The sequence below is a fragment of the Schistocerca americana genome, chromosome 3 (genome assembly GCF_021461395.2).
Source record: "Schistocerca americana isolate TAMUIC-IGC-003095 chromosome 3, iqSchAmer2.1, whole genome shotgun sequence".
Taxonomy (NCBI): domain Eukaryota; kingdom Metazoa; phylum Arthropoda; class Insecta; order Orthoptera; family Acrididae; genus Schistocerca; species Schistocerca americana.
Window position 1 is genome coordinate 595344153 of NC_060121.1, and position 24444 is coordinate 595368596.

Genomic DNA, 24444 nt, shown 5'->3' on the forward strand with positions numbered 1-24444 from the left:
CCCTCTTTCGACTAGTACTGGCTATTCTCACTTCGAACCATCATGGGGTCACCTGTAATACAGTAACAGAGTCATCCTTGAAAGTCCAGATCCTTTTCACCTGACAGCCTGAAGATGTCAATTGTGCTGCAACGCTAACTGAAATAGGGATTTGGAAGTATTGTTTCTGCAACTTTAATGTGTTTCAGCCAAATATGATCCCAATTACACCAATTTTGTTTACTTTTTCTAGAATGTGCATAGCGGGTCGGCTAAATTCATTCTATATTCCCCCAAAGCACTTTAGCAAACACGAAGTTCGTTTGTCATATTATGTTGCTCTAAAAAGTACATGTCTGAAGGAAGAAGCTTTTCTTTTATACTAAGATTTCTTCGCACTTCATCGCATTCAACCAGACTATAGTTCGTACTATCCACTGAGCCACACTACTCTCTATTTCAATCAATATTTGCCCTAGATCTGAAAAGCCTATATATCGCTAAATGGCCTCAGTTCCCACTTACTTGTCAGTCACTAAGTCTTTGCCATCTTTCAAAATAATTACAGAGTCATGAAACTAATATAAACATGTAATATATTAGAGGTTCCCGAATAAGCGTTAAGTAACATTTTACACGATTGGCAGTGAGAGACACCTACCGATGTATTTCAAGGTGCCTCATAAAAACACGGAAACCTTTCCCCTTCTGGACCTGTGCTCTGTTTCGTTACTGATATATATTCCCCAATTCTTAATTTCTCCTCAATCTCCTTTACGTTGGGTTTGGTAATTGTACTGCTCCCATCGTTGTGAAAAAAAAGGGTTGCAGTGAAACTATCCACTCACACGTCTATCTGGTTAGTCATACTGGATTGATAGCAGAATCTGTTGTCAGATGCAGCAGGCTCGACGGGTCCCACAAAGCTTGCTAGACTTGTGGAAACCAAAGGCGGCCTGCTTTGACCGTTGTGGTTCAATACGCGTGCACTCTTGTGTCTTCGTTGCGGCCGGTTGAGCTGCTTTAACAGTTGCAGTGGAGTAGAAAGGAAAAGTTGTACGGCTCTGGTTGCTGCTCACCGCCAATCAGTGGAAAGCCACCAAGCAGTTATGAGTGGTGATTGCGTGGATCTTGAAGGCTACAACCACCTGCTCCAATCATGCCATATTTTCAGCGGAAGTCTGTATTGCCAAACTTAGTGTGTTGGGAAATACGGTGCTCGAATTGCAAGACGACCATGGTTCACCCCGGCCGTTTGTCTCTGACTCCTACGCTCGGTGGAGCTGCAGAAGCGTATGGACTTTTTGGTGAGCATCTTATTCTATAATGTAGGGTGTTTGCCTCTGTGTTTCAGACAAACCACTTTCAAGGGAGTGCCGGCCGGTGTGGTCGAGCGGTTCTAGGCGCTTCAGTCTGGAACCGCGCGACCGTCACAGTCGCAGGTTCGAATCCTGCCTCGGGCATGGATGTGTGTGATGTCCTTAGGTTAGTTAGGTTTAAGTAGTTCTAAGTTCTAGGGGACTCATGACCTCAGATGTTAAGTCCCATAGTGCTCAGAGCCATTTGAACCAATTTTGATTTCAAGGGAGTGTTTATCGGCAGTTACGTTATTGAAACTGATTCTGCTTTACTCGTACGTGCCTCTGCGGCAATGTCTCCCTATGCATTGCGGATAATTCGCGAAGACCGCTAGTTGTCTGCAGCATGTGTCCACGTGGTGAGAGGTTCGGTTTCCTTGTCTTAACTGAGCCCGTTGAGACACTCTTCCTCCGACTATACAGTACTCATACAGCTTTTTATCAAATAGCTAAGACTGTACATAATATTTTATTAAGATTTTTGTTTGTCGATGTTAAAAATATTTCTATTGTTTGGAATTCGAACGCGATGTGGAATGTGGAGTAGTGCTTGATCTGGGATGGATGAAAATAGTCTTTAACGGTAGCCAGCTGACACCTTTGGTTTTAATTTGTTGATGAATTCCTGACTGTTACTCATTTGTTTAACTGCGTGTTCTTAATTGGAAAATTGATTTCAAAGTTAATCGTAAAGAGAATCCCATTGCTCACTAATAGTTATCAGTTGGGAGCCATCCCTTGAAATTTTTTTCTTGTACATAATTTATCATTCTCAACTTCCCTCATAGTGTGAGCGTCTGCCTCAAATTACTGCAGTCATTGGGATGTCATTTAGCGAGAAGTACTTGCACATATTTTTATTATTGCACACTGTTCACAGGGTGCTTCGTAATACATAACTTTTTAACCCCGCAAAAAATAGTTTTGTATAAACTTGTTGAATTTCACGTTACTGACAGGATAATTGCGTGTATTGAACATGGTCCTGGAACAACTGCGCATTAGTATTAGCGTTCATTCTTTGCTATCACCAAATCACGAGATTAGAGCGACATAAAGATGCTTTTTTGAGTCATCAGTCTTCTTACTGGTTTGATGGGGTCCGCCAGGAATTCCTCTCCTGTGCCAATCATTCCATCTCAGAATAGAACTAGCAACGTACGTCCTCAATTATTTGCTGGATGCAATCAAATCCCTGTCTTCCTCTACAGTTTTTACTCTCTACAGCTTCCTTTACTACCATGGAATTTATTCCGTAACTTCTTAACATATGTCCTATCATCTTGTCCCTTCTTCCTGTCAGCGTTTTTATCATATGCCTTTCTTCACCGATTGCGCGGAGAACCTCCTCATTCCCTACCTTATCAGTTCACCTAATTTAGAACATTCTTCTGTATCACCACATCTCAAATATTTCTACTCTCTTTTGTTCCGGTTTCCGCAAAGCCCATGTTTCACTACCATACACTGCTGCGTTCCAAGCGCACGTTGTCAGAAATGCCAGTGCTAATCTGCTTTTTGTGTCCGCCCGTCCTGAGTTACTTTGCTGCCTAGGTAGCAGAATTCCTTAGCTTCATCTACTTCGTGATCATCAGTCCTGATGTTAAATTTCTCGTGTTCTCATTTCTGCTACTCATCATTGATTCTACTTTCATCGATTTGCTCTCAATCTATATTCTGTATTCTTAACCTGTCCATTCCATTCAACAGTTCTTCTTCGCATTCACTCAGTATAGCAATATCATCAGCAAATCATATCATTGATGTCCTTTCACCTTTAGTTTTAATTCCACTTTTGAACGTTTCTTTTAAGTGCTTCTTAGATATATTGTTTAAACAGAAGGGGCAAAAGCCTACATCCCTGACTTAGACCCTTTTTCATCCGAACACTTCGTTTTTGGTCTTCCTCTCTCGTTGTTTCCTCTTGGTTCTTGTACATATAGTATGTTACCCGTCTTCCCCTATAGCTTACCCCTACTTTTCTCAGAATTTCTAACGTGTTGCCCCATTTGAAAATGTCGAACGATTTCTCGAGCTCGACTGAACCTCTGAACGTCTCTTGATTCTTCTTTAGTCTCGCTTCTATTATCAAGTGCAACGCCAGAACTGCTACTCTGGTTCCTTTACCTCTCCTAAAGCCAAACTGATCATCATCTAACAGATCCTCAGTTTTCATTTCCATTCTTCTGTGTATTATTCCTTTAACCAATTTGGATGAAACAGCTGTTGAACTGATTGTGCCACAATTCTCGAAATTGCCGGCTCTGGCAGTTTTCGAAATTGTGTGGACGATGTTTTTCCGGAAGTCTGGTGCGCCAGTCTCATACAATATGCACACCAACGTGGATAATAGTTTTGTTGTCACTTCCTTCAGTGATTTAAGAAATTATGATGGAATGTTATCCATCCCTTCCGCTTTATTTGATGTTAACATCTCCAGAGCTCTTTTAGGTTACGATTTTCACACTGGTTCCACAACCGCTTCTAACTCGACTCATATTTATACTTCTATCACGTCATCAGACTAGTCCTCCCCCTCAAACAGATCTTCAGTGTGCTGCTTCCATCCATCTGCTCTCTCCCCTCCGAATTTTTTACAGTGGACTTCCCGTTACACCTTTACGTTCTGAATTATGCGTTCAGTATTCTAAAATACTTTCCGTTTCTCTTCACCTTCTGCTTGCGGTATGTATATCTGAACTTTCGTTGTCGGCGTTGGTTTGCTGTCGACATCAATGGGAACAGCTCAATCACTGAATTGTTCACAGCAACCCACTGTCTGCCCTATTTTTCTATTCATAGCGAATCTTACTCCCGTTATACTATTTTATGCTGCATTTCGTATTATGCTATACTCATCTGACCAGAAATCCTTGCCTTCTTTTCACGTAATTTCACTGGGCCCTACTATTTCTAGATTGAGACTTAGCATTTCCTATTACACGTTTTCTAGCTTCACTACCACGTTGAAACTTCTGATGTTCCGCGCTACGACTCGTAGGACGTTATCCTTTTATTCGGTGTTGAGTCTTTCTCTAATGGTCACTTCCGTCTTGGCAGTATCCTTCCGGAGATTCTTTCGGTAATGAAAAGATCTTCATAACACATTTTCGATTACAGGCAACAGGTCCCACGGATACATATTATGTATCTTTAACCCGGTGCTTTCCATTGCCTTTTGCATCCTCATGCGGTTGATCATGGCTGATTATTCTGCCTTTCAGAGAAGGTTTTCCACCCAATGGGCAAGAATCTCTGTCCGCTCCTTCGCCCTCTTTGACAATGCCTTTGGCAGAAAGAGGGTAACTTCTTATGCCGGAAGTCTTTTACGAATGTAAAAACATGTATCTTTTGCAACCAGCAGAAAAATGCTCTTATCGTAACACAAAAAAATGCGAATAAGCTACTTTTTAAAAGATAGACTGAAAAATGTGGTGCTTCATTCGGCTTTCCTTAGCGCCTTCAAAAATTCGGTTTTGATGGCAAAAAAATCTTGTTTTTCGGCTGTATCTCAATAATTATGTTTTTTCGCTAACGGAAATATGGCACCTCTAGATAATACAGACCATACCATTAAAATCTGAGCAGTAGCTGCTGACAGAAAAAAATGGTGAAAAACGTCTTTTTCGGGTGTTTTCAGGAACCGTCCATGGACTAAATGGTGGCTCGATAAGTCCCTTTGCCGGCCGCGGTGGCCGAGCGGTTCTAGGCGCTCAGTCCGGAACCGCGGGACTGCTGCGGTCGCAGGTTCGAATCCTGCCTCGGGCATGGGTGTGTGTGATGTCCTTAGGTTAGTTAGGTTTAAGTAGTTCTAAGTTCTAGGGGACTGATGACCTCAGAAGTTAAGTCGCATAGTGCTCAGAGCCATTTGAACCATTTGATAAGTCCCTTTAGGCCCTGCATAATCAACATCTAATGTAAAACGAACCATTCGATTTGCTCCATTTTGCTAAGCTGGAGGAAGTGTGTAATATTCAAAAACTGACCCTGTTCTATAGCAACTGACCCTGTTCTATAGCATAGTTACAGTAAGACGATCCTTCTGTTGGGTATAGAAATTGTCCCTAGCCCGAGGGCTATCCAAAATATTTTACCCTCCCTTTCTATCACAACTAAACGCTAAATATGAGTCTCGGAAAAATCCCGTTTTTATGCGTGGTGTTTTGGAATATATTGGTATTGTGTGCTGTCGCATGCGACTCAACAAAGGAACAACGTCTGAGAGCGATGCTAGAAGTATACTTTCACTGGAACAATTACTATCGAGTTGCACTGTGCAGCAGTAAACGCAAAAAAAGTTGTATCTAAATTCGGCATTTGTTTATTACTGACTTTGATACAAGCAATGCTGCAAACATTTCCCTTGTATATTAAGCTTTACTAGCACTTGGATGGGCGACCGTCCGGTGTGCCGAGCGCTGTTGGCAAGCGCGGTGCACTTAGCCCTTGCGAGGCCAATTGAGGCGCTACTTGACTGAGAAGTAGCGGCTCCGGTCACCAAAACTGACAACGGCTGGAAGAGTGGTGTGCTGACCACATGCCCCTACATATCCGCATCCACTGACGTCCATAGGCTGAGGATAACGCGGCCGTCGGTCAGTACCACTGGACTTGCCGAGGCTTATTCGGGCGGAGTTTAGTTTTAGTGTGTACGTGAGGTTAAATGGGGTCCTTCATAAGTCTGTCATCACTTCCCACCAGCGGGTGACACAGGTTTCTGTTGTCCGGGAAGTGATTACATTTGCTTGCCTGTAAAGCCCGTAGGCACCATGCGCATTCAGCAAGACAATGCACCATCTCACTGCTCCTAAATGTGTGTCGAAACATTTAAAGGAACAATTCATTGACATGGGGGTGCTTGTGTGGTTCCTGAAGTCATATCAATCCTATTGAACACATTTATGACACCACTGAGCAAAACGTATTCGTCTTTGACCCACTTTTTACAAATTTCAGTGGCTTGAGGAAACTGGCTGAGTGATTATGGACCAGGGTGACCTACCAATGCTTTTGTGTGTGCCTACACCTCGCCACCGCCAACCGGGCGAATGCAACCTACTACCTAGGTGCTTCTAATTCACTCATCAACGAGACTGGTGAGATTTATTTTACATTTAAATATCAAAAATAGAATATGGACATCGTATTTCATTTAACAGTATTTAATTTGAATATTGTGTATTTAGTGCGTGAAACGTCATAAAATTCACGAGTTACTTACTGTAGTCCAAGTGTAGTGATACCCGTCGGGGTTTGTGGTGGGGAAGATATAGAAGTCGAGCTGCTCTATGACGTCCCTGACTGTCGAGTTGTCGGTGGTGAGGATCTCATTGATGAACCACGACATACAGGCTACGGAGGCCCACTCCAAAGCATGCATGCCTGCCAAAAGCAATTAACGTTCTTGTGAAGCGATGTAGGTAAATTTAGATGCAGGGAGCTGCTGTAGAGGCGCTCACTTTTCGCAGTTGCTTGACGTGAAAGTCCACATACACGGTGAAATGCAGCTGCATGCAGTAGTACAGTACTGATAAGGTAAATCGACTCACCTGCAAGAGTGAGATTATAACTTAGCACAGTAATGATACAACTACGTTTAGCGCTTTCGGGATCGTTGTACCTCAAATTCAGGAAAAATCTTGTGTATCGTCGCAGAGTATTAGCCTACTCATTACATTCAATATTTTCACATTTTAATATGAGTTGGCTTTCTGATCACCGCAAACAAAAATTTCTGCAACATGCAAATGCAAACCTGGAACGAAGAATTCATTCTTCTATGTTTTGGATTTTGTGTCTCTCTTATATACCACCAGGCTCGGATTACAAAGAGCTAACTTTCCTACATCTTCAAATGAAATTCTTATAAAAATCAGAAAGGCTTCTTAAAGTTCTAAACAGAATCAAGAGCCTATTTCACACTTAGCACTTTTGTCTACAGGAATTATGCTTCGTCTTCAGATTTAAAAGGTCAGCACTCTACGAAAATGCATTTACTAAGTTCACTCAACAACAACAAAAACTTTTCTGAACAATCGCATGCAGCAGAACGTAATGGGGCCCATGAAAGTGGCACAGCATCAGTGAGTAATGTAAGTTCTGAAGAACTGAGGTTTCACTGAACGTTTCTTGTGTTATTTTCTCTATTTTATTACTTTGTATGCTGGAACCAATGTCATACATAATTTACATAGTGTATTGTATAAGGATTGAACGCAATCACATGTTTCCTGTCTGCTATTTTTATGAAAACGAATGTACTACCTCACGTCACTGACAATTAGATCTGTTAGCAGTAACCTTTTTATTCGGTTTTCCACGCTAGCTGGTTTAAGGAAATCGACTAAAGTCAGTCAACTTGTATTCATGATTCAGTGAGATCGACGTCTACGGGATTGTGAACTCTGACTTCAAAGTGGAAAGAAAGTACTCTACATTCTCGTAGCTATGGTTATTTATACACTCAGCTGTATTTATGGCCTTTCAGTTGAGGAACCACAAGGTCCCTCCTTCAGGTACAAGGAGGAGATATTCGAAGTACATTCACATCATAGATCGTGTGATAGAAAGCCTGATGGAACTACTAATTCATTTCTCTACAGGTAGAAATTTAATTCAACTGACAGACGCAAATTAACTGTAATATTTTCTTTTCCCATTGACAACCGTTTCTGATCACCAGCAGCATAAAAAGTGTGTATGTACATTCTGGATCTGTCACTGAAAACACCCAACACGAAACCACAATGTTACGGTTGTGCATACTCAAAGGCATTTCGTTATTACATACGACAGCTTCAGTCTGTTAAATGTATGTCTGCTGCTACAACAGTAAAATTAATTTTCGAATTACTCGCCCTGGCATATCCGTCTTCGGCAACCTCTTTGGATCCAAAAACCACGACGACGCTCCATCGCGAAGTGGAGACTTCACTGCTCATCTCACTTGTAAACGAACGCTTCACATCCCAAACCAATCGTTAAAAATCTTGTACTGTGTAAGTGTGACTGTACAGGGTGTCCAGAAAAGGACTCCGTGATTTCAAAATTAAATATCTCGAAAACAAAGATCGATAGAGGAATTCAGTAAACGGTATGTTTATTGTGAAAGCTGTAAGAAGTTTATACAGCAGTTTGAAATAATAGTTACAAAAGCTGCTAACAGATGGCGCTGTAATCGCCATACGTAATGCCAAATATAAACAGTGATCCGAAGCCCAGAGCGATCAGTTCCACTATTGAAACGTGAAAGGAGGTTAGCGTACCGAAGGAAGAGATTAAAACCATGTACTCCATTGAACAACGTGTTTTTCTGGTGCCACAGGTTAGAAGAGAGTCCTACGGCAACAAGGCGAAGTTTTCAAGCACGATTTAATGTTCCAAAAGGACCCGATGCGAAAACCATTCGTACGCTCTTCGCAAAATTTCAACGAACAGGCAGCGTAACTGATGATCTAGTGGGGCATGTTGGCCGCAAGCAAACCGCAGTTACGCCTGAAAATATCGCCACAGTTTCTGGAATTATTCAGCGAAATCCAATGTCATCCGTCCGTAGAATTGCATCTGAGACTGGTTTGAAGCGTTCCAGCACGCAGAAAATACAGAGCAAGAGCCTACACATGTTTCCATTCAAAGTTCAAACGCACCATGCCATACCCGTACGAGCTGTGCAACAAAGAGTTGCCTTTACTAATCAGATGCTCACAATGATTGGTACTGAAGGATTTGATGTTGGCTGCATCTGGTTTACAGATGAAGCACACTTCCACCTGAATGGATACGTGAATAGGCATAACTGGCGATTTTGGGGTTCCGAAAAGCCATATTGGTGTTAAGCGAAACCCCTGTATTCTCCTAAAATTACTGTGTGGGCTGCAGTACGCAGCAGAGGCATTACTGGCCCTTTTTTCATTCGAGAAACGGTCACTGGTGCACGTTACGTTGCAATTTTGGAACAATTTGTCGCCACACAGCAAGCGTTAGAGGATCGACCAGTTACTGAATGGTTTATGCAAGATGGAGCCCGACCACATCGGACCGAACAAGTGTTTCGCTTTCTTTAGGAATACTTCGGGAATCGAGTCATTGCTTTGGAATATCCCAAATTTACTGGTGCAGGCATGGATTGGCCTCCATATTCGCCGGATTTGACTCCCTGTGACTTTTTTTTGTGGGGCACAGTGAAAGACATGGTCTACCCGAAGCATCCCGCCACGCTGGACGAGCTTGAATCGGCGATCTCTATGGCATGTGAATCCATTTCGGTTGAGACACTACGAAATGTGATGGCGAATTTCATTCTTCGTTTGCGCCACCTCTGTAGTGCCAATGGTGAACATTTTGAAAACATTGTGATGTGATTGTTTGCAAAGATTGTTTTCATACGATTCTTTCACTCATGTATGCTGATATGAGCTGTACAGCGTACAGCGCCATCTGTTAGCAGTTTTTGTAACTATTATTTCAAACTGCTGTATAAACTTCTTACAGCTTTCACAATAAACATACCGTTTACTGCATTCCTCTATCGATCTTTTTCGAGATATTTTATTTTGAAATCAGGGAGCCCTTTTCTGGACACCCTGTATATTAAGTTACTCATTATAAGGTTCAGATCGCTTTACTCACCTCCCTCAATGACTGCTACTGGGTTACCGTCCCCAAAAGAGATCTTCACACCTTTAATTTCGCGACCTTCGTATGTGCTTCCACCCACGACTGTTGTCACTGTACCTGGGTATGTTTCCACCAGAGTGTCCAGCCAGGCGTAGATCTGCGAACAAGTACAGAAGCATCACGTATTGTTGCACATAGCTGGAAACAAAAGGTGCGTGAGCTACATTGGTGACTTGTGGGAATCTGATCATAGCCGCGCAGGGTAGCCGTGCGGTCTTGGGCGCTTTTTCACGGTTCGCGGGGCTCGCCCCGTCGGAGGTTCGAGTCCTCCCTTGGGCATGGGTGTGTGTGTTGTCCTTAGCGTAAGTTAGTTTAAGGTATATCAAGTAGTGTGTAAGCCTAGGGACTGATGACCTAAGCAGTTTGGTCCCGTAGACCTTTCCTACAAATTTCCAAAATTTCCATATGATCATAAATATTCTACAGCCTCGATCGCGTTCTACCATCTTTTACGCCACACACTTCCCTCTGTAAGCAGACTGACTATTCCTTGAGGCCACAAGATATTGCTCCATCAATCGTTCCCTTCTTTAAGACAAGTTGTACCATAAATTTTTTCTTTCCAATGGGGTTAAGTACCTCTTCATTAGTTACTCGACCTTCTCGTCTTCAGCATTCTACTGTAACGCCAAATTTCAAATGCTTCTGCGAACTTCTAGTTTCTACCATTGATTGTTCACGTTTAACTTCCAAAAAACATTACACTCCAGACTAGTGACAAACTAAATGAAGCCCTTGGTTGTTTTAGAAACTGACATATTTGTAGCTATAATGGCTGACAAATTAAATAAGTATTTATATTGTTGGCGCTCTACCCTCTAATAGTACCAATAAACATTCATAGAGACATAGCTGAGAATCTTAGAATACGGATCGTCATTTAACACAGCAACCATCAGGTACACTGTAAAGAATTAATAAAGAATAGAATAAGAAAATTACATTTATATTTGATACGTCTGGTAAGAAAGTTTATACGATAATAGTATGAATTATTTTCGCAATCATAGTACGAGATAGTAGTTATTATTGGTATTAGTGTGGTAAATGTTTTGCTGAAATTCTCAATAACGCCGTTGAAATCTTCCATTTGAAAGTTTTTTTTCTGTTGGAAAAATGAACAGACTAACTAGTTGTTCTTGATTCTTCGTAATGTGAAGATAATTATTAGTTTCAATTTAGAAAAATTTCTCTCGCATAATGTGACAGAGACACGAATGGTAAAATAGTATTGGATTATAGGTGGTGTATGTGGAAATGATTCACTGGGCTTCCATTATAAACTAAAATCCATCTCGGAGCAACGGCCACTCTAGTCTTGTCCGCACGTAGATACCTACCATAACTTTTATTTCTTGCAGAACCTGCTTCTTATCAAACTCATCGTAAATTTCTGCCAGGTACTCCAATGCTACAGCCGCATCGTCGTATGAAGCGTTGACCATAGATTTTGCTTCAACAATTTGGAAAAATTTTAGTGATTTCCTTCATGGCTCTGTATCGTTGTGACAGTTGTCGTATAAATTGGTTTGTGCATTCAAACACTTATCGACGAACTTCTTCTTGAATCGATAATCCAACATCATGAGCTATTTCATCTGGCGTTGTTTTATTTACCTCCTTCCTCCTCGTCGATCAACGTTAACGTCCATACCATTTCGTCTTCTTAGTGTCAAAGCACTAGACGATGCACCCGTGGTCTGTGGGTAGCGTCTTTGATTACTAATCAAAACCTCCCTTTATACCGGGCTCGAAATCCGCCACCGCTTAATCTTTGAATAATAATCAGCATTTGCGGCCGGCGAAGACTTCCTGCATAAAAAGTCATCCTCATTCTGCCAACGGTCTTATCAAAGGGGGCGGAGGAGCAGACAGAGGCTCAGGGCACTATCTTGTTCTTGGGGGGGGGGGGGGGGGGTTACTACCCCTAAAGGCGGAAGAATCAGCAGCGATCAACGGCATGAGGATGCAGAAGGCAATGTAAACCACTGCATTAAAGACACACGACGTGCATCTCAGGACATGTGACGTGTAATTGAAAAAATGTCATGATGATCTCTCCTCTGGCAAAATATTCCGGTGAAGTGTCCCCACTCCGATCTCCGAGAGGGGACTGCCGAGGGGGAACTGATCATGAGAAAAAGATTGAATAACCAACGGAAGGATAATGTCCTACGAGTCGGAGCGTGGAATTTCAGAATCTTGAACGTGGCAGAGAAGCTAGAAAAAAAAGGCAGAAGGGACAGATAACATTCCATCAGAATTTCTAAAGTCATTGCGGGAAGTGGCAACAAAACGAATATTCACGTTTGTGTGTAGAATGTATGAGTTTGGTGACATACCAAAAATATCATCCACACAATTCCGAAGATTGCAAGAGCTCACAGGTGCGAGAATTATCCCATAAACAACTTAACAGCTCATGCATCGACGTTACTGACAAGAGTAATATATACAAGAATGGAAAAGAAAGCTGAGGATGTGTTATATGACGATCAGTTTGGCATTAGGAAACATAAAGGCACCAGAGATTCAATTTTGACGTTGCGGATGATAATGGAAGCAAGACTAAGAAAAATCAAGACACATTCATAGTATTTGTCGACCTGGAAAAAACGTTCGACAACGAAACCGGTGTAAGACGTTCAAAACTCTGAGAAAACTAGGGGTACGCTATAGGGGGTAATATACAGTATGTCCAAGAGTGAATAGGGAATAATAAGAGTGGGCGACCAAGAACGTAGTTCTCGGATTGAGAAGGGTGCGAGAGAAGGATGTAGTCTTTCGGCCTTGCTGTTCAATCTGTACATCGAAGAAGCAATGATGGAAGTAAAAGGAACGTTCAGGAGTGGAATTAAAATTCAAGGTGAATGGGTATCAATGATACGATTCGCTGATGACATTGCTATCCTGAGTGAAAGTAAAGAAGAATTACATGATATGCTGAACTGGATGAACAGTCTATGGACTGAGAGTAAATCGAGGAAAGAAAAAAGTAATGAGAAGTAGGAGAAATGTGAACAGCGCGAAACTTAGCATCAGAATTGAGGGTCACGAAGTAGATGAAGTTAGGGATTTCTGCCACCTAGGCAGCAAAATAACCAATGACAGACGGCAAGGAGGATATGAAAAACAAACTAACACCGGCGAAAAGGGCATTCCTGGCCAAGAGATGTCTACTAGTATCGAACTAGGCCTTAATTTGAGGAAGAAATGTCTGAGAATGTACGTTTGGAACACAGCATTGTATGGTAGTGAAACATGGACTGCGGGAAAACTGGAGCAGGAGAGAATTGAAGAATTTGCGATATGGTGCTACAGACGAATGTTGAAAATTAGGTGGACTTATAAGGTAAGGAATGGGGAGGTTCTGCGCAGAAACGGAAGGGGAAGGAATATGTGGAAAACACTGGAAAGGAGAAGGGACAGGATGATGGTACACATCTTAAGAAATCAGTGAATGACTTCCATGGTACTAGAAGGAGGGCATAAACTATAGAGGAAGACAGAGATTGAAATTCGTTCAGCAGATAGTTGTGGATGTAGGTTGCAATTGCTACTCTGAGATGAAGAGGTTGGCACAGGAGAGGAATTCATAGCTGGCAGTCAGTATCAAACCAGCCAGAAGATTGATGTCCCCAAAAAAAGTGTCGAAAGTTACAGCATTGCCTAGAATTCTAGTTCGTGATTAAACCTCATTCACTGTTTGTAATTTGTGGAGTCCTTCACCGGAAGACGTTTTTGGAGACAGTAGACTTTGTAGACTTTGTTTCGTCCAGCGTCGTGTGTCAAAAGTTGATGTAGGTTAAAAAGCTAAAATGTATATAGCTGGAAGGAGCAAGCTTGCTGCAAACCTGCTATCAAGGTTTACCGTAGAAGGATCTTGTATATTTTCCAAATCGCTCACAGTTGTTTCCACATTTTTTTATGACTTGAACTAAATTGTAATGAGCATTCCTGCGTATTGGACAATTGTTTCAAACTTTTTTCTTTTCCGTCTACTAGCAATTGCTACCAACTCGTTCGTGTAGAAGACGAGAAGAAGAAGTATTTTTTCCAGCTGTTGTTGAATTCTAATTCATCCAGCTGTATTTTCATATGCATAAAATAAACTACACAATAATCATGTATTAGTTCCACTTAGGCTGATGTAGAGAAGAAGACATTCAAATTTCTATTAATAAAGTAAAAAAAAAAATTATGGTTATTCAATCACAGAAGCTTCCAAGGAAACCCTGGAACGAATAACAAAACCTGGTTATTATTCAAAAGCTGCAATGGGTCTAGATACCTGTTGGGCTTTGCCATATAAAAAAATCCAAGCCTACGGGTTTCCTGTCACAAAGTACAGCGCACGGAGTTTGGCTAGTAATTTTGGGATTTAGCTTCACTTAAAACGTAGATTTAACGTTGAAAAGTAAAAGACAGGTAACGATTGTTGAAGCATTTCTTTTCTAGACATCCTGCACTATCTGTGCGGAAATCTGAAGATGTATCTCATGTCAGAGTCCAGGGAATACTTTGTACGAAACCAAGGAATATCTCGTTTTACTTTCCAGCCTAATAGAAGAGAACGGTTTTCTCACAAAACCAGGTTGTATATTTAATACGGGTGAGGCGGGACTTGAGTTAAACAACCTACCAGTCGCTGTTAAAGGGGAAAGACAATCAAAGACAGTACCTGTCGTTACATTGTCTGAAAAGGGAGGAAATATTACCGTGCTGACGTGCTGCAATTCCGAAGGGATGTTTCTTCCTCCTTACGTTGTCATGAACGGAGTTAACTAGGAAAAAAGTGGGTAGTTAAATGGTGGTATCAAGGAAATTTGCCTATGTGAATCGCTAGAGAATCATTTTTTGCCTCGTAAGCCCTGTGGAAATGTTGTACTAATTCTGAACTAGTTTTACAGTGTCGCAGCAAAATGGCAAAGGAATCATCCAGATCGGAAGCTAGACAGATGACAATTTTGCGAGCTTCTTCATGAGTGTCGGAGGAAAGCAGAAACGCCAGCGAACGCCATGTCTGAGTTCAGAGCAATGGGAATTTACCCCTTTAATCCAGATGCAGCTCCAGATTACGATTTTGCAAGTGATAGTTGGCTTTCATTAAGACAGAGGCTAAAGTGACTTCAGACAGTTCAGGCTCATCAGAGGAATTTCCGTACAGGGGTGACTCGCGTGATGGCTTTTACGATGAAGAGCGCTTTGGTTGTGGGGAGGATTACAAGATACAAAAGAACAGTGCTGTTGGATTCAGTGTGTGAGGTGCAAGCGTTGGCTACACGAATCCTGCACATGACATACTGATGTATGGCATGGATGCGGCAGGAAAAAAATATCAGTCACATTTAAAACTGCGTGATTTCCTACAATTTTCTCTACAAACTTATCTGTAACAAGTAGTTCAATAAAGACGTTTTAATTTTGTTGGATACACATTTAATGCGACTTCTGTTTTAAAGTGTTTTGTCAGTTGGCCATCTGTTCCTTGCATGTCTGGCCATCTAAGCCTTATATACCGGCAAAATGAACAAGCATTACATAGTTTTAAAATATATATAAAGAGGTTGGTACTTAATCTACAATTTGGTCTACTTTCTGAACGAAGTCTTGTTTTGTTTTAATATGAATATATCAATCAGTATGAGTAAATTTCCGGCTTTTTGTATATTAGGGTTTGATATTGATCATCTGCCTCTATTTTACTCTAAGCACACTGAAAAGAACGCCATAAGATCGCCAAAACGCGCTGTGAGAGCAACAAACTAGACGCATGTCTTTAAACTCACGTACTCGCCTGCTGAAGGCAGTGAATTAACTTCTTGTCTGAGTGGCATGGGCGAGTGCAACGATGCCCCATCTTCCCAAACAAGCAGAGCGCAAATGAGGTACCCGGCAGCAGCAATTGCTTGAGAATGTGACTTCAGCCCTCTCTTTGTAATAATGCTTAAGTATAGACATTCTTCCAGAGGCATCAAGCTCGAGTCCTAACCTGAAGTCTTAAGTCTGCAAAAGCTGAAGTGAGGTGTACTCTTTCAAATCCTGCAGTGAAGTCGTTGCTCGTAAAAGCCTATAGCGAAGCGGTCTCCTTATGGTCCTCAGAGCAGGAGCTCTCTGGTCAGTATTGGCAAAGACTGTGAGCACTCAAGTGAAGTTATTAAACAATCTACTGCTCTGTAAATTTCCTCTGTGTTACCCGGGCCCATCTAGCCGGCTGCCGTTTATACTCACGAAAGGTCACCGGTACTCATTTGACAGCTGGCTGAGTGGATCAGGGATGGCTTAGAGGGCTGATACGAAGAATATTCCCCACGCCTACCTGGGACTGGGGGAGTAGTTGGTGCCCTACTCGCCAGAGCACCACAACCACGAAAGTACTAGTAGACACTCATCATTCAATCACTATCAAATGTCTCTTCAGGCTTGCGATTAATCCTTTACTACGAATAATGAGAGTTTCATTATTTAAAAAAAACGCATTTAGGCAGACAGATCATTCAGTGGGCTGGTGCCCTACTTAGCAAGAGCTGTGGGAGAGTGTACGATTCTGAATTACTTTGCCCAGCTATGATACCTACAGTTGTTCCAAACCGTATTTCGACATGGCCGTTAATGCACAGACTATAATATTTGGTAACACATCAAATTTGTAATTTCTACAGCAAAACGTAGTGAGACGTTGTGAACAAAGCGGCAACACTCCAACATTCCTTATAGTGCTAGGAAAGCTATCTCTGACTTTTTTGCGTTAGTGGAAATATCGCTTACAGATACACCTGTCCAGTTCCTGTGGTGGGTAATGACCAGCGTTGTCAGTTTTAAGAGCATGGATGTAAAGTATTCCCTATACTAATGGAGGGCGGTGCTCGCCATCATCGCGCTCCGCTGTAACTTCACGTATAGTGTGGTTGAGGACCACTAATTTAATGTCCAATTTCTTCCATTGCCAGAAGCTATTCTGTGTTACAAATTAAAGGTACTTTCCACTGGATGGATTAATAAATATCCCATTTAGGCAGTTCATGTAAGTAGCTCAGACAGAGGAAAACCCCTGGGACCTAGAACTAAGTCTCTCCTTTTAATGCTAGGTTTCAATTGGCCTTCTTAAAGACACCAAAACGTCAACTGCTTACAGATGGAAACTTCTCCTTGTCGCAAACAGTTCTATAAGAGAATGCCGTAAAAACAGATGAGATTAAACATATATTTTGCTCCATAGATTCATAGAGAGCAGAGGCCCAGGGGTGTACAACAAATCTTGAAACAAGAATACATAACACACATTTGCGAAATACAGATTTTTTTACGACCCCACAGGTCCTACGGTAAATGATCCTCAAAATGTGGAGTAAATAAAAAAATCTGAAACATATTTTGATTTAACAACAAACATTTCACAAAGCATCTAAATGTACAATTAAATGGGGCGCATATAATGGTGGCAGTTGAAGCCACGCATTATCGAAGAGAAACAAAGTTTGAAGTACTTACTTACATTCATCACGTTACTGGACACAAGACGAGTAAAAGTCACGTTATTTGATATTATTGATAAAATATAAGTCAGTAGGTTATACGAACAAATTTGTTGATGGAATAGGCGGTTTCAAGTCTGAACTTTATTAGCAGTTAATCTCTTTATGACTGCTGGAAGGCTATTGAACATACGTATTTCTGAATAATGTACACATTTCTGAACCAAAGTTAGTGACTTTAAATCTTTTGCGCTTTTGGTATGAAAAAGAGGAATATTGTGTGCACCAAATTTCATTAAAGGGTAAATTTAGTAGGATGCGGAAGCTAATGTCCCCAGTTCCATGAACGGATCTGCAGGGTACTCTTCCGTCCGTTCACAACACAACAATTAGTATAACACGCTTTTGTACACTGCAAATATGTGCCTCACTCTCCCCCCTCATCGCCAACCCCCCCCCCCCCCCCCCCCCCGACCCAGCTTACCAATCCACATACAAACACCCACCCACACACACACACAGACACACACACACACACACACACACAAACACACACACAGTGATCCTCCCAATCGAATTCATTATCAAATTATAATTCCAAGTTACACGTATCTCTAAATATTGTGTGTTTAGGATAACATAGAATCATACTTTACCTCCTCCAGGCTATGATAATCATCGAATGCGAAGCTTGCTTTGGGCTCTCGAACTGGTCTCTCGTTGTCGATGAGTCTGGAAAGTAAGTAAATCGTTGTTATCACCCTATCGTGGCGATCACAACTGAGACGTTGTCTGTGCTGGTGAACGGAGCTCATTCTTCCACTGGCATTAATTGTACCATTTTCATCAATGGTACATTTCAAATGGAACAACAGATGACAAATGACACATGACAGTGACCTATAGGCCACAGCTAATTGCAGTATTTGCAAAATTTGTAAGGTTGAAAGAACGTCACAAAGGTGGTAGAATAACATTAAATGAATTTACCTTCCGCAACGGCGTCTACAAAGGGAAAATCTACTACATCACTGCTCGATGAAGCAGTAACGGTGAGTACGTCGTTTTAAGTTAGGAACGTGATCACTTTATCCTTTACTACATGAAAACTTCACGTCGTCATGTTATCGTCTGCGCTTTCTTAGAAAGCTTTAGAGTCAGCAACTCGTAACTAGGCTAACAATTCTCGGCCTTCGATGGCATCAGTGATGAAGTTTAACGAAGGTTTTCCAAAACCGAAGAAAAATATATTTCATATTCTTGTCGAAAAAGATTTCTGATTCGTTTTGCGTTCAATGGCGAAATATAGACGGAAGCAAATGATCAAATAAGAAAAAGAAACGGGTCAGTAAATGTCCTTGGATATTAGACGACATATTGATCTAAACTGACAAATGGAGAAAATATAAAGAAAAGAAAATATAAACATCTAAAAATAAAATTAGCAGAAAATCGCAAATGGCTGACTAGAAATGGAGAGAGAGGAAATATAAAGTTGCGTAACCAAGGAAGAGTCGGTGAAAGATCGATACGGGAAAGTTACAGAGACCTCTGGGGAACACAGAACACTGTATGAATATTACGAGCTCAGACGACAAGTCATTACTGAGCAAAGAAGAGGAAACTGACACGTGGAAGGCTATACGAAAGAAACTAACTTGAAGACAACATTATGGAAAGGGAAAAGGAAGTAGTTTAAGGTATGGGAGATATCATAAGGCCGGAAGAATCCGACAAAGCACTGAGATCATAGGAGTATGCTACATTCCCTTACACTTATTATGATCCTTGGGAGAATCGTCCATAACAGACAATTGCACCTGTACGTAAGATATATAAGACAGGTTAAATACCTTCACTTTTTAAGATGAATGTAATAATTCCAGTTACAAAGTAGGAAGGTATCGATAGGCGTGAATTGCATCGAACTATTACTCTAATAAGTGATGAACACAAAGTGGTGAGTCGAATTATTAATAGACGAATGAAAAAGTTAGTTGATCTCAGGGAAGATAAATTTGGGTTCCGGAGAGATGTAGAAACGCTTGTGGCAATACTGTGGATTTAAAGGAAGCTTTTGACAATGTCGACTGGAATGAACTCTTCTTAATTCTGAAAGTATAAGGGTAAAATACAGCGATTAATAGGTTATGTACAACTTGAACAGAAATTATACTGCAGTTATAAATCAAAGGAAAGCAATAGTTGAGAAGGAACCGGAAGGGCTGTAGCCCGTCCCAGACGTTATCCAGTCTATGCACTGACATGATGGATACCAAAGAGACATTTGAGAAGGGAATGAAAATTAACGGAAAATGAATAAAAACCTTATTGTTTGTCAATGAGACGGTAATTCTATAATAAACAGCAAAGGACTTGGAAGATCTTTAAAAGAGATTGTGGTCGAATAATAACAGCTGTAAAACAAGGGTAATCGAACGTGACTGAATTAAATCAAGTGATATTGAGGCCATTACATTGGGAAATAAACAATAAAACTAGTAGATGGGGAGCAAAATATCTAAAGGCGGCCAAAGCGAAGAGGATGGAAAATGTAGACTGGCAATGGCAAGAAAACACTCGCGACAAAGAGAAATTTGTTACCATTAAATAAAAGACCTTAGTGTTAGGAGGTCTTTTCTACAGATATTTAAAGTGTAGCGTTGTACGGAAGTCAGATGTGGAGAACAAACAGTTCACAGACAGATTCTTGCAGTTATGCAGAAATGAAGAGGTTTGCAGAGGATAGACTATGTTGGAGAGCTGGATCAAACCAGTCTTCGGATTGAAGACCACCGTCACCATAGTTACCACGACCACTACCACAAGAACAAACATAACAACAAGAACAGAAACAACGGTTACTACATATCTCTCTAAGCGCTATGGGACTTAACATCTGCGGTCATCAGTCCCCTAGACTTAGAAGTACTTAAACCGAACTGACCTAAGGACATCACACACATCCACGACCGAGGTAGGATTCGAACCTGCGACCGTAGCAGCCGCGCGATTCCGGACTGAAGCACCTAGAACCTCTCGGCCACAGTGGCCGGCACAACGACGACTGAAATTGGAGCAAGAGATATTCACATGGAAAAAAAAATTTATTACGTACTTGAAGAAGTAAATACAAACTATATGTGATATAAAAAAAAAGTGAACTTGGTTAAGGAGTCTGTACCCTAAAAGCATACGATGAAGCTTTACGTGAATCATAAATATTTATTTCGTAGGCCTTCAGATCCATTTGCTCTTTTGTTTGTGAATGAACACTACCTACTTTCAGCCTGATGCTAAAAGTTTACAGCCACTAACGAGCATTTTTCCACTGTAGAAGGGAAAATGCAGCTTGTTAAACAGTAATTTCATTGATACAGGTCAAATCGGGATGTAATTATTCACTTGCAAATGTGAATTACTTAGGGATATCCATCTAAATTTTTGTAAGATAGAACAATCCCATAGATCCAAACAGATTCATTAGTAGAATTGTGTGGAATTAAATTCACTCACGCACTTTTCGAACACTGAGTTGTGTGTATGGTTAAATAATTTGCAATGGACTTCGATTCAGCTATGGCATCATCTACACCAACTGGGGTCTAACCAGAGGTTCCTGAAAATCAATATGTATTCGCGTCGAAATCAGCTAAAAGAACTCATCTCTACTCCGTCTAAAATTAGTAAGACAACAGCGTCTGTTCTTAATACGAAAGTATTTCACAGCTGACGTCTCAAATTCACAGCACTATGGAATAAATAGGACTACAAATTCTTGTGCAACTACTTGTTGAATACTGTGCACCGTCCTGACAACCGAGCAAAAAAGCGAATGTGACAAAATTGCCCATCAAATACTAATGGGGAAGGCTATGAGAATGGCGTATGTATCATAAAAGGCTTTATTTTTAATATTGCGAGAGCCGCCGTCCCAAGACGAATCTAGAGAAGCATTACTCCCTCTTACACAAATGTCACTTGGTGGTCCCGCCTGTAACATTAGAGGAATTCGGGCATGCATGGAGACTTACAGTTTTCCAAGCTTTCCACCGACGTATGACCTACACTACACAGCGTAAAGGCAGCCTACGAAGTAGGAAACACCATTAGCATCTATTAAAGGGCGTGTTAACCCGTTTTTGGAAAGAAATACAGCAGCGATTATGCTTGGTATGGGTACCAAAAGTTCTTGGCAGGTTTCCGTACGTATGCTGCGGTATCAAATATCTACGCACATGTCACGCAGTCCCCACAAATTAATGGCTGGTGATTTGTTGTCCCAGGTGTGTCCCATCGAATTCAGATCAGGCGAAGTTGGTGGTCAAGTTATCAGCGTGACTTGCCTGTCACGCTTATCAGACCATCAAAGCCTGGATAACAGCACATGCGGACACGACCATTGACGTGGTGCAGGATGTACCGTTATACACAGGATGAAGCGAAACGTTTCCATTGATCCACGGCCCAGCCTCTATGATCCCGGGTACACTGGAATCGTAACTGAAGATGTTGTTGAACCAACAACATGATCAGTTACGATTCCATTTATGTGGGAACACATAGCGGCTGTCTGCTGTGGAGTCCTATGCACTGTGATTTAACTTGTACGTTCAACATCTTGTCGTCAAGACGTGGTTTCAGAGCACTCAACGACTTTCCATATCTGCTCATGACATGAGGTCGTGCCGGTCGCTGTGGCCGAGCGGTTCTAGGCGCTTAAGTCCGGAACCGCGCGACCGCTACGGTCGCAGGTACGAATCCTGCCTCGGGCATGGATGTGTGTGATGTCCTTAGGTTAGTTAGGTTCAAGTAGTTCTGTTCTAGGGGACTGATGACCTCAGATGTTAAGTCCCATAGTGCTCAGAGCCATTTGAACCATTTGAACCATGAGAACGTAAACATCGGACCAGCTTCACCGTTTCTGAGATGCAAGTTCGCAGTCGTCGGGCCATAACAACTCACTTATTTCAGCGGATTTCCCACTTCACCCCACGTATACTAGTCTCTAGAATGATTCCCTATTCGTCTCTGTTCCACTCACGCACTCTCCTTATCGCATCACGTACGTCAGGGCTTAACAACTGGCCGGTTTTGAGCGCGAGTACTCGCGTCTGTTCAGGCACGTGCTCGCGAGCAGGTGCATGGTCGCGGAGTAGGGAGGGAGGGGAGGGAGGGGAAATGCGCGCGCACGTTTGAATGTGATCTCGTGTTCTTAGCAGATTTAACTAGCCATCTGAATGCTTTGAACATTTTACTACAAGGTAAAGATCTGCTAATTACTCATTTCGTAGATCGAATACAAGCTTCTAAAATGAAATTGACACTTTGGGTGAGTCAGCTGGAAACAGGAAACCTAGCTCATTTTCCTAAATTATCATCCATGCAAGATGTTCACAAAGACTGTGAACGTTATTCACATAGTTTAGTTGCCCTTAAGGGAGAATCTGATTAACGCTTTCAAGATCTGACAGCACTAGACAGTGATTTTGATCTGATCTCTCCACATTCAGTGAATATTTAAGAGATTCGTCCTGAGCTGCAGCAAGAAATTATTGACCTGCAGTGTGACATAGAATACAGAGACAAATTTCAGAACAAGAAAAACATTTTGGAATTCTACAGGCACTTCCCTCAGGATAGATTTCCTCGTTTGCACAAACTGGCGGCTACAATAGTATCAATGTTCGGTTCCACGTATGTTTGTGAACAACTGTTCTCTTCAATGAAATGTAACAAGACGCGTCTGAGAAACGCATTGTCTGATCGAAATTTAAACTGCACGCTGCTCCGAACATAGACGCTATTGTAAAGGGCAAAAAGTCCAAGATAACTGAGAATCCCACACTTCAGTGACACCTTTTATTATGTAACAGTTCACAAATTAATGCGAATGTAGAGGCATACACTAAGCTAATAAAATTATGTGGCATTTGTACATTCTCCTTTATTTGTCTCAGTAATAATTCGTGAGTGATATCCCTGCAGGTGGCCGCGGATTTACATTGACTGGCGGCAGCTGTTGTGTGCCCCGCGTGACTTTCCCTACTCTCTTCTCTGGTCCGGTAGTGGGGGTAGCGTGCTCGCGCTGCTCCATGCTCGCGCCTTGCTGCTCACAGCTTGCTCTGCGAGCACGTATGTTGTGAAGCCCTGACGTACGTAGAGATAGGAACTGCTAAGTGGTCACTTACAAAGTGTAATCTCATTTACTTAAAACAAAAAAAAAACAAGGAGGTGTGAATATTCACTTCATGTAAAGCACACACAGGAGTGCAAAGGCCCATTAATAATTTTCGTAATACAAATTTAGCTTTCATTGTCCCACTTGTATTCTTTTTAGGGTAGCAGCTGTGTTTGACATACACATGAAAAATAATTTGAAGGTTACTCTGGCCACGCTAACGCTTACCTCTGCACATCATCGATGTAGACGGACGACTCAATGCCATTTGCTTCTAGGCCCTCCATGAAGCTGGCTTGCATTTTAGGCGATACCATAACATCGGCTGGTTTATTCACGACACTAGGTTCCTTCCAGAAGTAAATCTGAAAGATAACATGTTGTTACTTATATTCAGTACTTTACAGGGAAACGACAGTAGGGGGCCTTTAACCAGTGGCGTTGTGGTGTATGCATATTTTACGTGTGGATCAGAAATATGTGTAACAAGTAACGGAAGCATAACCACTCTAATCCAGTTGGTCAACTGGGGTAGGTTGGTAGGCTAGGGAGAAGCAGGTCACCGGAAATTTGGAAATTTCTGGTAAGGTTTTATGGGACCAAACAGCTGAGGTCATTAGTCCCTTAGCTTACACACTAATCTAACTTAAACTAACTTACATAAAGGACGACACACACACCCATGCCCGAGGGAGGACTCGAATCTACGACGGGGGGGCAGGTCACCGAAGTGGCGTCCAATTGGAAGACTTACACTCCGCCACTGAGCCACACA

At 41.7% G+C, this 24444-nt stretch overlaps 1 protein-coding gene across 1 annotated transcript in view; it reads right to left on the reverse strand.

The window, feature by feature from the left end:
• The window catches only part of LOC124607290 (zinc carboxypeptidase-like), a 67420-nt gene that overhangs the window by 25073 nt on the left and 17903 nt on the right, over window positions 1-24444 (reverse strand). Inside the window, exons 3-6 of the mRNA XM_047139576.1 lie at window positions 23898-24034; window positions 18145-18220; window positions 9966-10110; window positions 6559-6719 (exon numbers count right to left, since the gene is read on the reverse strand). Of these exons, the coding sequence (XP_046995532.1) occupies window positions 6559-6719; window positions 9966-10110; window positions 18145-18220; window positions 23898-24034 (519 nt within the window). The remainder of the gene's footprint in view (window positions 1-6558; window positions 6720-9965; window positions 10111-18144; window positions 18221-23897; window positions 24035-24444) is intronic.